This window comes from Fusarium tjaetaba (genome assembly GCF_013396195.1).
Source record: "Fusarium tjaetaba strain NRRL 66243 chromosome Unknown NRRL66243_c0000143, whole genome shotgun sequence".
Lineage (NCBI taxonomy): Eukaryota > Fungi > Ascomycota > Sordariomycetes > Hypocreales > Nectriaceae > Fusarium > Fusarium tjaetaba.
In genome coordinates, this window is record NW_023501339.1 from 67975 (window position 1) to 80720 (window position 12746).

Sequence of the window (12746 nt, forward strand, 5' to 3'; positions counted from 1 at the left end):
TTAATATTGAGGTGCATTAGCATCAGTATAAGCATTCATCTGCAGGTCAAACGGATCCAATGGAAACCCGAGTTCTTGGTCCCCAAACACCATGTCAGCCGAGTTGATCGAGTCATAGTTGATGAGAGGATACCCCATCGATGAGAATGAGCCTAATGATCCGTCACCCGTCGACCCAGTCAAACCCTGTTCATCGCCTTGAACTGGAAAAGACCAAATATCCTGCCCTGCAGCGCTCTCGAGCACTGCGGACTCAAGGGAAGTCTCCGGTATAACTTCGCCAGTATTCGACTCTGGTGGTCGGATAGCGGGGTCTTCCTCCTCTTCGTCATCTGGAGCAAAGGCATGCTTCGAACGACGGTGCAGCTTTTCCTGTAAGCGAAGAGTCCCCGGCGAAGCGCTACTAGAGTATTGATCAGCCAAGTCACTAGAGTGATGATGAAATTGACGTACGGTGAGTCGGGTGATATGTGCCTTGTCCCCAGTCGTGGTATGAGGTTCTCGATGTCCGTAATCTACACCTTGGTCAGCCTTCCTTACACTAGAGACTAGCCAGATACTCACGCATGAACCAATCCACCCAACTTCAGCTCGGCTCCCCGAAACAATGAGCAGGATATCCATAAACTTCTGCTTGATCGCCGGTAATGATGACTCCCCGTGTAATGGCAGTAGAGCGGCCAGATGATCAACCATCTTGACGAATTGGTAAGTCACTACGGCGAATGTCGGTGTCCCGATACGGCTACTCGTCTCCATCTGCCGAACCTTGGACCACATGTCTATGTATCTTAGTGCAGTCTGTAAGCACTGTTGCTGACAGTAGTCAATGTACCCTCTTGGTGTCTGGTTCACTGCTTCTGGTGATACCGCCTCTCGGATACCGGGGATAAGGAACCGGTGGAGGTCGCAGCGAGAACTGAACAACATGGTATGCAATGTCGTATATGTGCGTGCTTCCTCGGAGTGACACATAATCATCAGCCTGTTTTCGTTGAGTTGTAGCTCATCTGGCAGTGACTCTTCAAAAGATGTCAACTCCAGATCTAGTGAACGCAACTGGCCCCTGCTGAGATATGGACTAGTCCCACTGAGGATGACCTGTCTGGTGTATCTTGGCCTGTCAGCAAGAGCCTTCGTGAAGGATAAGCATCTTACCTCAAAACTCTATCTCGAATGTCGTATAGCCGCATCAAGTACGCCAACACGTTCAAGTCCGTGTCGCTCTCATTCTTACTCCGTAAGAACGGCGCTTTTGATCTTGAACCAAGTTGGAAGTTGTGATGACTGCTCGGTAAGCGGATATGCATTCTTTGCGTGGGACAAACAGTCAGATCCTCAATACCACCAGAGAATATTTTGTCAACAACATATATCGACCACATCAATCGCCGAAGACACTCTTGTTTAACTGGATCGATAGCTGGACGTTCGTAGTTTAGCCTCTTTGTAAATGCGACTCTTGACGCAATTGAGAGGAGAACCCAGACATCTCCGGTGAATCGCATCGAGAACAGAAATTTGATGACCAACATGAGGGCTTGAAGCATTGGTACTGACATGTCGCCCATGTGATTGACCAACTCATGCTGAACTTGCTTCATCCAGGTATGCGCTGGCGAGCTCTCCGAGTGATATGCCGGCGCAAGTCGTAGTGCTGAAGCGCAGATAGCTTTGAGCAAGGTCTTTTCGAGTTTGCCCTGACTCCATTCTGCGATTGTTGTAGCTCTATGGAGAAAGACACAGTCCGCAATGTCTGACTTGTCAAAGTATGTGTCCAGATATTGACGAATGGTATCTCGACTCTCAAGCTCGAAGAACCTCGCTGACAGTTAGCTGGAGGCAGACATGTACAGGAGTCGGAACATACCGCTGTGTATCGCCGGCCACAGTGGCAGAGATGTCCATTGGCGATGTCTGACTGTGTACCGATCCATAGTGAGACTGGGACGTACTCGCCGGCGAAGTCTGTACCTCGATACCGACGTCGACACTAGAACTACCCTGATCATCGCCGAATACACAATCCTGCCCTTGTGACTTACATCGGTTACAAGGAAATGTCCCCGAACACTTTGACTTGGCACTCCGACAAGCCGCACAAGCTCTCAGTATCCTCCGCCTCTTGATACCCGCCTGCGTCAACTCCTGTCCACGACCACCCAACACCTCAATCGTATCCCCCGCAACATAACTACACGTCAATTCCAACCGCTCACAGCGTATACACCCCGTGATTCGTCGATCGCATTTAACCTGATGACCTAGATTAGTGGAGAACCCCGCAAACTGTCCAAGAGCACGAACCTTTCTCGCGCGACATTGTTTACACGCGAGTTGCGGGGATGATCTTTCCATTGTACGAGATCCGAGCGAGTTCCTTTCTTCGAGTGAGGAGTGAGGTTTGTTAGGTCTTTACATAGCACCGTTTCAAAGCACGTCAGCCCGAGGTTGGATGACGAGGGGGCGAGATCCGGAACGAGATCCGAAGCTAAGTTACGCGAGGGTGTTAGCTCATGACTAGATAACTACGACTACAAACTCAGCATTGAAGGCTTGAATTTCTTGATCATAACAATTCACAATGTCGCAATCGCATAGCCTTCCCCCGAAACCATTACCTTTGAAGGTTGATTCGAAAAATGGCGGGAATAGGCCAAATTACATCATTTTTATGCCTGACCAGTTGAGATATGACTCTCTTGGGTGCACAACTGGTCCCGATTCTGAGATCAAGACTCCGAATATCGATGCATTCGCTGCGAGGGGGAGTCTCTTCAACAATTGTTTCACGCAAGCTTCTGTGTGTTCGCAGTCGAGATGTAGTATGTTTACAGGAACATACCCTCACGTCAGCGGTCATCGAAGTCTCGAGAACCTCATCAAGCCATGGGAACCAAACATCTTTCGAAGTTTGAAGGAGTCAGGCTATCACGTGGCGTGTCTTGCACCACGAGGCGACACTTTTGCACCAACTGTCACGGAGCTGAGTCTCAGTGAATACGGGTTCCTTGAAACACCAGAGTTTACGCCAAAATTTGCTGGTGGCGGACGAGAAGCTGATGAGAGTATTTGGGGACGATTGTTCTATCGTGGATTGAGAGATGCAGATAAGGCTTTGGACTATGATGAAGCTGTTGTGAGATCTGCTTTGACGTGGTTGGACTGTCCGCCTACGGATAAGCCATGGGTTCTGTTTATGCCTCTCATCTTTCCGCACTGTCCGTTCCAAGTTGAGGAGCCGTACTTTTCGATGTATGATCGGGCTAAAGTCTCTAGTGTTGAAGCGACGGTTGAAAAGAAGACGGGGTATGAGCCTCGGTATATGAAGTCGATTCGGGAGAAGTATGGTACGCATCGTGCGACGGATGAGATTTGGAGGGAGATCAAGGCGACCTACTATGGTATGATCACACGACTGGATGATCAGTTCGGTAGAGTTCTCAAGAAGGTCAATGAGCTTGGTATCTGGAAAGACACTGTCACGATGTTCTTCACCGACCATGGAGAATATCTGGGTGACCATGGACTCATTGAAAAGTGGCCTTCCGGTCTCTCTGAGACTCTGGTACACGAGCCTCTCATCATTGGTGGCGCGGGACTGCCAGAAGGAAAGAGGATTGACGCAATGACGGAAATGGTGGACTTGGTACCGACGATGCTGGAGACATCTGGTATCGGAGAGTCGTTTTCCCATAACGGTCTGTCATGGATCCCTCTCTTGTGCGGCGACGCCAAAACACACAAACAGTACTCTTTCTCCGAAGGTGGTTTCTTGACATCCGAGGAGCCCATTCTCGAACAAGCGCCATATCCATATGATCTCAAAGCCGGCCTTCAACATGAAGACACGACTTTAGTTGGAAAAGCGATCTCACTGCGTGATGAGAACTGGACTTATGTGTACCGACTTTATGAACCAGCCGAGCTGTATCATCGACATAACGATCCTCATGAGCTTCATAATCTGGCTGAAGACCCGGACTACAAGGAGTTGGTGGATAAGTATGAGAAGGCTACGTTGAAGTGGCTGTTGGAAGGGGCTGATGTTATGCCTTGGACGAAGGACCCGAGATTTCCGGAGGTTAATTTGAAGAGTCCGAGGGAGCAGATGGAGGAGAGGTTGAAGCAGGTCAAGAGTGATTAGACTACACACTCAAGAGAAGCAGTACCATTAAAATGGTGACTCAACACTACATAAAATTTCACAAATAGACCAGGTTGGATGAGCAATGCGGACAGAAGAGCCAGTAATGGTCAAAGTAAACAGGCAGACGGGAAAAATAAGTTCATAGGTCAATTATAGAAATACTGGAAGCTAAAGAACAAATGAAAGTTGAATGACTGAATGTTACACGTTTGTAAAAAGAAAACCCTTGCGCCAAACCCGATAGGCCTCAAATAGCGCTTACAGAACCTCTCGAACAGGCAAGCTCCAGTTCTCAGGATGCTTCCACTTGGTCTCCATCTTCTCGCCATCCAACTTGAAAGCATCCCCAAAAGACGCCGACTCGACTCGGTGATGGCTACCAACTGAACTCTGCGCATTTCGAAGAATCGACAGGTAGAACGACTCATCCTTGTCGTCCTCACCAGCCTTACTCTGGTGGCTGTGATGAGCCCACTTCAACCGCTTAGCCTGGTCAGTGACCAACTCAGCGAGATCATCACGGCCTGAAATGGCATCGCTGTCCATATTGCCGATTTGCTCGAGAAGATGAACGTGGATGTCGCGTGCAGCTCTGTGGTTGCCACAAGTGTTGTGGAAGCTGGCGCGGAGAGTCTCACAGTCGACTGTAAGATAGTGAAGAGAACCGTAGACGTCGCGAAGGTTGTAACAAATACTCTCGATGAGAGACATGGCAGCTGATTGATGACCAGCAGCGAACTTGACCTCGCAGAGTCGACGGCCAGTAGCAACAGTCGCAGCACCGGACCAGTTGCGGCTCATCCGTGTATCCCAGAGATACTGGAGAATACGCTCAAGCATGGAGAAGTTCTTCCTCTCGCCAAGAAGACGAATGATGACGTTCAGTTGGTCAAAAGGAATGGTGCCAAAGTCAATGTCGAGACGACCGACCTTTAGGACTTCGACGAGAATCTCAGATGAGATCTGCTGGAGCTCAATAATGATATGATCGTGGTCGTGGGTATGACGACGCGAGAAGGACTCTGAGATCTTGAAGGCAAGTTTGACAACATGAGAGTGCTTCGTCTTGGTGAGTTGTCGGAAGTAAACCTGCGACCACTTCAACAATTGAAGCGAAACCTTGAAGTCCTTAGCCTTGTAGACTTGCAGACCGACTTCGACCAAGCGCTCGAGAATGTCAATATGAACGACCTTCTTATTGACGTTGGAAAGAGTCAACTCGAAAAGCTGCCAGAGTAGCTCAGAAGAGACAGATGTTGAGCAGAAGCCCTTGAACATCTCCCACATGTCTGTACGGAGCTTTCGCACCTCAGTCTGTCGGCCCTTGACTTCGAGGAAGGCGATGAGACGAGCACCAGCTGCGAGACGCACATGGATAGGACGGCTGGAGGTTCTGACGGAGATGGACCATGCTTCGTACAGACAGGTCTCGGTGTAGACATCGCGGATGATGATGTCGAGCATGTTCTCGCGTTCATACCCGCAAAGAAGTTGCTCAAAGGCGTGGATGAAGATGAAGCAACGTCGATCGAGATGCGCAAGACGATCTTCATGACCGAAGCCACAGAAGCCCTCAACACTAGACTTCTCGCCCATGAGGACCTCTTCCTTGAGAGTCTGGATGAACTTGATACCAAACTCCACAGAAGATAACTCACGATACATCTTGGCCAAGCTTCGAGCAATGTCAAAGAGGACAATCTCATTGCGCTCTTCGATGAGAAGACCGACGATGTACTCCTCGATGACCTTGATGGCAACGCTGATGCTCTCACGACGCTTCTGCTTGCGATGGTAGTCGACGATGCGGGTAAGTGCTACCAATACCTTCTCGTGGGAGTAGGAGAGTTCCCACTTGAGAGAGACGAAGGAGTCGATGAGGAGGGTTTCAGCGCGATGGCCGAGATCGCAGTGGGATTCGAAGAGGACTGAGAGGCGATACTTGGCGATCTCGAGGAGAGCGACGATGGAGTCGCCTTCTTCACAGCAGTGAATGTCGAACTGGCAGAGTTCCTCGTAGATAGAGACAGCCTCAACGTATCGAACCGTGTCAATCTCAAGGATCTTGGCGAACTCAATGCTTGCACGAATGTAGTACGCATGCGTAGCACCAAAGTCAGCAAGGATGACAGCTCTAAAGCTCTCAGCCAGATGAAGGCGCTCCGTATGTTGCTCATGAACACCAAGAATGATGAGGTACTCTTGATAAACCTCGAACCACTGCTCAGAGCTGATGATCTCATGCTCATGACGATGCTTCTCAATTGAGTTCCACAAGAAGCGGAACCAAGTGAGTGTCTCGGCGTGTTCGCCGTGTGACTTGTGAAGAGAAAGGCAGACTTTCATGAGGATGGAGATGTAGGCTGGGGGACAAGAGTCAAGACCAAAGTCGCCGAAGCCACGGAGGATGATAAGGAGTGACTCAACGGATCCGTGACATTCGAGCCAGTGGTTGAGATGACACAAGTGAAACTCTGCCTTGAGCTGCTTGAGTCTGACCATGATGATCTCAAAGCGAGACTCAAACTGAGCGACGATGGTCTTCTCACTTCCAGAGCGATGCGTACCAAAAGAGGCAGTGATGTCAACAACAATGTCAACGATCATAGCAAGGGATGATTGGAAGATGGAAGAAACTCTGTGCGAAGCATGGCTCGCTTCCAACTTCTCAACCATCTTGACAACCGTCCCCATCGCATCATCAAGAACAGTAAAGAACCGCTCAACAGCAAACCCATACTTGCCTGCAAACCCAAGAAGTGTCTTGCACGACGAGAGAACAAGAGCAGAGCTATCATAAGTCGATACCTCAATCATCTTGATCGCTGTCATGATCTTGTCAAACTTCTTGGCAAAAGCCTCAGCTTTCTTGAGGGTCTTGTCAAGACGACTGCCCTTCTCAGGCATATATCGCAGTCTCTCGTTCGTAGCCATAGCAAGAAACTCCTTTGAGGTAACAGAGCGGCCAAAGTCAAGAGGTTTACCGCAAACACGGGCATACCGATCAATAGCACGCTGCATATGCGAGTCAAGCTCAAACGAGATTCCTTCATAGTCTACTCCATGTTTCCAAATAGCTTGCGTGTCGTATAACTCGCTAGCATAAGAGGAAGACGAGAAGGAATAGTCTCGCTTGGAGATTATACTCATAGCTCGTGAAGCATGACGTGTCGTCGCGCTGGAGAAGTCACGGTGCGAGAGAACGGTTGTAGTACCGGTGCCATACTCAAAGCTCGAAGAGCGAGCGGGCGCGACGATGGATTCAGTGTCATGGTGGTGGATTATACTCTCGGTGGGCTCGTCGTCTGAGGACACGGAGCCAGAGCGGACAGGACGTGTTTGCACGGTGGTGAGCCAGTTGGACTTGACGTTTGAGGGAGCGGACTCCAGCTGGTGAACTAGAGATTGTTAGTGAGAATGGGACTGGGGGAAGGGGAAATGTACGTTTGGCTTGGCTGAGCATTGTTTCTGTTTCGCGGTTGAAGAAGATGTCTGCGAACATGAGAACTGCCTTCGAGGATGGCATTGAAGCGAGGACCATGGCGGGAGATATAGTTAGTGATGCAGGGTTTATCTGTCATCACTGAAAGGCCTCGCTCTCCATGAACAGGGTAGTGGCCTGGATGAACTAGTGGTTTGAGGAGAGCTGGACAGTGAGACAGCCCGAAGCCCCAAATGTAACGCCCTGGAGTTCATTTCCACCAGGTCAGCCATATCACCCCGATATCTTACCTCGATTGGCATATCACACCTTTGAGGGCTTCATTACATGGACTGGCTATCCCTAGAATGAGCTTGGGCCGAGACCCTTATTTTCAGCTGGGGTTCGGGTGAGCCACAATGTGATAGAACGTGGACTAGTGGATCTAGATTTGGGCCATGTTTCAATATGTGATTCAACGCCACGCTGAAAGTCAGCTCGCCACGAGGGAGATAAGGCATGTGGCTAGATTTGAGAGACGCGCCGTGCCGTGTTGAATCTGGGGAAGTTGAGCGTTCGTGCTTTAGATTGACCTGTTTCGAGGCGCATCCGCTGGGATTGTTTCAGAAAACAGATAGCTCACCATTTGTAAAGGCGGCTAATTGACCTTCGATATTGCCATAGAATCATCAGCGATGAGTGAACTTGATCCCGATATCTAGTCAAATGGCTTTCTAATGTTTGTTCTCAACTATTTGAAACCAATTGTTGTGAATCGCGTGTCGACTCCCTAGCTTTGGCTGGCACGCGTTCAGCCAGCCGGGGTATCAGCTCAGCTCAAGCCATATCAGCCACATTGGACGAATAGGGGTGATTATCATTGATGTCAGTAAGACATGCATATCTAGCTCCAAGAATGAGCCAATGATATATTCCAAGAGTCTTATTCAATTTATTGACCTGAAGAATATCCGAGGCCTCGGCTTGGTTATATAGTGGCGAAATATCTTGATACGTGGACTATTCCTTGCCACAGACTTTCTGGTATGGCATTCAGCTTGGCCCTCGATAGCCCGAAACAAGTGAACGGCTGAGAAGGGAGGGCTTCGGGCCGTCCGCTCTCCAAGATACGCGGTCAATTGGCTTGCAGGTGCTGAGATCCTCCCCTTTCTTAGTCTTCAGCCGTAAGCCACAATATCGGCTATGCATCCCTCAAATCCCAATCAAGAATCCTTTAGCAACGCTACTTGTCGGGTAAACCGCCGTTAGATACTAATTACAATGATTCCAGAGGTCCAGCCGTGTCCATAAGCCACATATCTAGATCAAAGTCTTGAATGCTGCTGGGATCTTGGATCTGATTATCCAGAAGGCTCTGCAGAAACTGTTAATATGCATGATACGAAATATGGTCTTAGGACCTACCCAGTCGATGCTATCAATCATGTCGAAATTGTTCATTATATAGTCAGGTGTCTCTGTCTCTGCTGTAGAAGCTGACCAGCCGAGAGTAGTCGTTGCAGCTGATGATGTGTTGATGAAGTCCTTTACGCGCCGGATAGTCGAGTCCAGAGCGTGCGAAACTATTCGTCCCTCCGAATTCTCTGACGAACTGGACCATATTCCATGGGCCTTTTCGATAATCTTCAAATTCTTGCGAAGTTCTTCCTCCTCCGTATTGGTTCCCATTCTCATACTATTTCGTATAGCAACAGTAAGATCCAAGCAAATAACCATAGCAGCCAGAGTAAAGTCACTCAGTGTCAACGAAGTTATCATCCACTTCTTATCATGTAGCAAACCACCTGGTAAAGTAAGCTGGTTTATCTCAGCCTGTCTCTCGAGTAACTTTTCCGCCGCTTCGAGGGATGCCTTTCTTGAGAACGCAAACCTGCTGTCTTGCCGATCTGTCAGGTATTGCCGATGAAGAACGATGATACTCTTGAGGTAAAGTAGCTCTATGGTAGTTCTGCTCATTATGATGCTGATTTCGTCGACAATGAAGCTAGTGAGAGGCTTGTACTTGAAGTTATGGGGTATCTTGTCATAGGTAGCCCTGACCTCGGCGTCTAGTGAGATTGTCTCTTCATAGGACAGTGGGGTAACGTATCGAGTATGCTTGACTACCTTCTTGAACATCCCCATCACAGAAGCTTTGACGATAGCATATGACATAGTCGTAGTCTCAGAGAGGGGCCTAGGCGGAGGTAGTTCCGCGATACCAGGATAAAAGTCGGACTGCTTCAGATTCCTCGGTAACTCTGTATCGCAGAAGTCTGATGGTATCATGCTTGGCAGACCCATCTGGAATGACATGAGAGAATCAAGCTGGTATAAACAGACCCAAACTCTTCTCCTCATCTCACCGTCGAACGGGGAGATTCTGGACCCTGGTACCTTTGTCGAATCTCGATGATAGCCCTTGCAAATCGCAAGTTGCACGACCCTGCCCATGAGGAACCAGAGGTTAGTATCAGAGACTTTGGCACGGAGCCAGCATCCAACGAGAAGAAGAAGGAAGGCTTCAACGGCATGTTCATTGGCTGCGGTGTAGTTGCTCAAGAGAAGACATTCTTGAGTCTTCTTGGAGAGAGCTTTGCTGGAGGGGATAGGGAATTGGGAAGAGCGGGCCATGCCTGAGATTTCGTAGACGCCAGCCGATAGACTGAGGAGAGCCAAGAGCAGTGCTATCCAAACAGGTGATGTTTGTGATGGCGACTCCCAGAATGATTCGTACTAAGGCGGTGTTAGTGAGATTCCGAGCTCGCACGTGAAGACTAACCTCATGTTGGAACTTTGTAGGATGCAGAATGGCTATCGCAACACGAGTAAGCTTTAGTCAAGTCGTGCATCGCATGTCAGACTGGCTTACGCATCATAGTGTAATGTGACAGGAAGAACACAGACACAAGTGTATCGCAGACCTGTCGTGGCGGCACGGCTGATAGGATATGCTCAAGTGTCAGGCCATCAGGCGAACCCAAATCGAAGTTGGCCTCATTCATCAAGACGTCATTGTTCAGGGTAGTCGAGCTGATATTTGAGGTGTTTGGGCTCTCAGCAGGTAAATCATCGCGAATGGCTCTGATGTTCTCAAGCATGGAGGACCAGTGACTTGAGTCAACTTGACCGACAAGACCACTCGAGATGGTGTCAGCAGTACTAACGACAGTCTCTGGTCTGGAGACATCGGAAAGCGGGATATTATCGCTGGCTGGTTGCTTCTGAGATGCGTTCTCATTGGTATATGCAGAAGATGCAGGGTTTGGTGTCTGTGTGTTTTGAGCCGCCGTGGCGATCAGACTCTCTAGGTTCTTGAGCCGATCAGCAACCGATTCATTTCTATCGGCGCGTTTATCGTGTCTATCGGCATTGGAAGCATAATGACAGAGCGATTGCTTGTTTCTCCTGATGCACGAATCGCAAGGCTGGTTTCTGTTGCATTTCAACCTAGCCCGGTCAGTGTCATAATCCGTCTCACCAGGACTGAGGCTTACTTTCGTGTCCGACAGGGCTCACAGGACTTGGGCGGTCGATTCCGCTTCTCAACCTTGGCTAAAAAAAAAGTCAAGGTCTGTATTCAGGCAAGAATTTCGTCTCTTGTGTAAGCTCACCTGCTCCAATCATGATTTGTACCAGTTTTGATACTTGTTGAAGGAATGTGCTGTTGATGAAGGGAGATAAGCAATGATGACGGAGATCAGGGACGGGGCGGATTTAATAACCCCGCCGTCTTGTGATTGGTTGTTTGTGTAAGCGGAGATATTAAGCCCGCTTTATACATGGAGTTTTCGTAAGCCATGTACGATATATAAGAACGACAATGGCCATTTAATATTCTCCCGTATCATTCTCAATTACTCACATCGATATATTATCCTAAGCATTTACAATTGTCCTATTACTCCTCACATTTACTGCAGTCATGTCAATCGCCTCAAGTCTCTACGGTATCACTGGTACCATCTACTCCAACCTCTTCATCAACCTTCCATACCCCGAGACAAAAGATGACTTGTCCGACAAAATCATGATAGTCACTGGCTCCAACACTGGTCTTGGCTTTGAGGCTAGCCAACATCTTCTCCGCCTTGGGGTTGGTAAACTCATCATGGCTGTCCGCAGCCTTGACAAGGGTGAAACAGCACGAAAGGAGCTACTCAAGTCAACGAAGCGATCTCCAGAGTCAATCGAAGTTTGGCATCTGGATATGGCCAGCTACGAATCTGTCAAGGCATTTTCGGCTCGGGCTATTGCTGAGCTGCCTGCCATTGACGTCGTCTTGGCCAATGCGGGTCTCGCAACTTCTTTTGAGTTCTCGACAGCTGAGGATAACGAGAGAACAATTACAGTCAACGTCATCTCTACTTTTCTCCTCTTATTTCTCCTGCTCCCCAAGCTACAAAAGTCATCATACCCCGGCAAATTCGTCATTCCCAACTCAGCAACACATTACTGGGCTCCCATCAAAGAGTTGATCCCCGACGAGAAAGCGGGAAAGATCTTCTCACGACTCAACGACCCCGAAAAGTCCATTATGGAATCTCGGTACTACGTCAGCAAGCTTATAGTTCTTTACATCACTCGTGAGATCGCATCTCGTCTTACAGCCACCGAAAAGTCAAACGTGATCATCAACGCGCCGAATCCAAGCTACTGCATATCTGGTCTCATGCGAGAGAAGCAAGATGTTGCGCCGCCCGACTTTTTGGCTCGATCGACAGAAATGGGAAGCCGTGCACTTGTTGCTGGAGTCTTGGCTGGCCAAGAAAGCAATGGTCAGTATATGAATAATTGTCAAGTTCGCGAGTAAGTCATACTTGAATGACATGCCAGTTTCCTCTAAGCTAACTTGGCCGCAGCCCCGCTTGCCACGTCACGAACAAGATTGGCATAAAGATCCAGACTGCGCTATATGAGGAGCTGTTAGAGAAGCTGGAAACCATTGCCCCAGGAGTGTCTAAGAACGTTTAGAGTCGTGCGGGCTATTAAATACTGCTATTATTACTTATTTATCTTATCTTTCTAATAATATAATAAAATTAAGTATTATTATAGAATAAAGTTTATTTCTTATATATATTATTTTAAAAGCTATATAATAACTATATATTAAGATAAATAATAATTTTAATTATAACATATTAATATTAGATTTAATTTATATTTTATAAT

The 12746-nt window shown here is 48.3% G+C and overlaps 5 protein-coding genes across 5 annotated transcripts; 2 read left to right on the forward strand and 3 right to left on the reverse strand.

Annotated features, from left to right (window-relative positions):
• Positions 1–1908, reverse strand: FTJAE_7223 (uncharacterized protein; the record flags this gene model as incomplete). The annotated part of the gene is made up of 5 exons (XM_037353919.1): positions 1–400; positions 454–515; positions 565–1114; positions 1159–1821; positions 1871–1908. The coding sequence occupies 5 exons, from the start codon at positions 1906–1908 to the stop codon at positions 1–3; spliced, it is 1713 nt and encodes a 570-aa protein (XP_037205708.1).
• A 676-nt stretch (positions 1909–2584) lies between these two features.
• Positions 2585–4147, forward strand: FTJAE_7224 (putative choline-sulfatase; the record flags this gene model as incomplete). The annotated part of the gene is made up of 1 exon (XM_037353920.1): positions 2585–4147. One exon carries the CDS (start codon positions 2585–2587, stop codon positions 4145–4147), a length of 1563 nt encoding a protein of 520 aa, XP_037205709.1.
• Positions 4148–4408: 261 nt separating this feature from the next.
• Positions 4409–7691, reverse strand: FTJAE_7225 (uncharacterized protein; the record flags this gene model as incomplete). The annotated part of the gene is made up of 2 exons (XM_037353921.1): positions 4409–7548; positions 7595–7691. 2 exons carry the CDS (start codon positions 7689–7691, stop codon positions 4409–4411), a joined length of 3237 nt encoding a protein of 1078 aa, XP_037205710.1.
• Positions 7692–8847: 1156 nt separating this feature from the next.
• On the reverse strand, positions 8848–11198 carry FTJAE_7226 (uncharacterized protein; the record flags this gene model as incomplete). Its single annotated transcript, XM_037353922.1, has 6 exons — positions 8848–8946; positions 8997–10307; positions 10354–10385; positions 10444–11021; positions 11069–11126; positions 11186–11198. 6 exons carry the CDS (start codon positions 11196–11198, stop codon positions 8848–8850), a joined length of 2091 nt encoding a protein of 696 aa, XP_037205711.1.
• Positions 11199–11496: 298 nt separating this feature from the next.
• On the forward strand, positions 11497–12545 carry FTJAE_7227 (light induced alcohol dehydrogenase Bli-4; the record flags this gene model as incomplete). The annotated part of the gene is made up of 2 exons (XM_037353923.1): positions 11497–12380; positions 12434–12545. 2 exons carry the CDS (start codon positions 11497–11499, stop codon positions 12543–12545), a joined length of 996 nt encoding a protein of 331 aa, XP_037205712.1.
• Between the last annotated feature and the right edge of the window lie 201 nt (positions 12546–12746).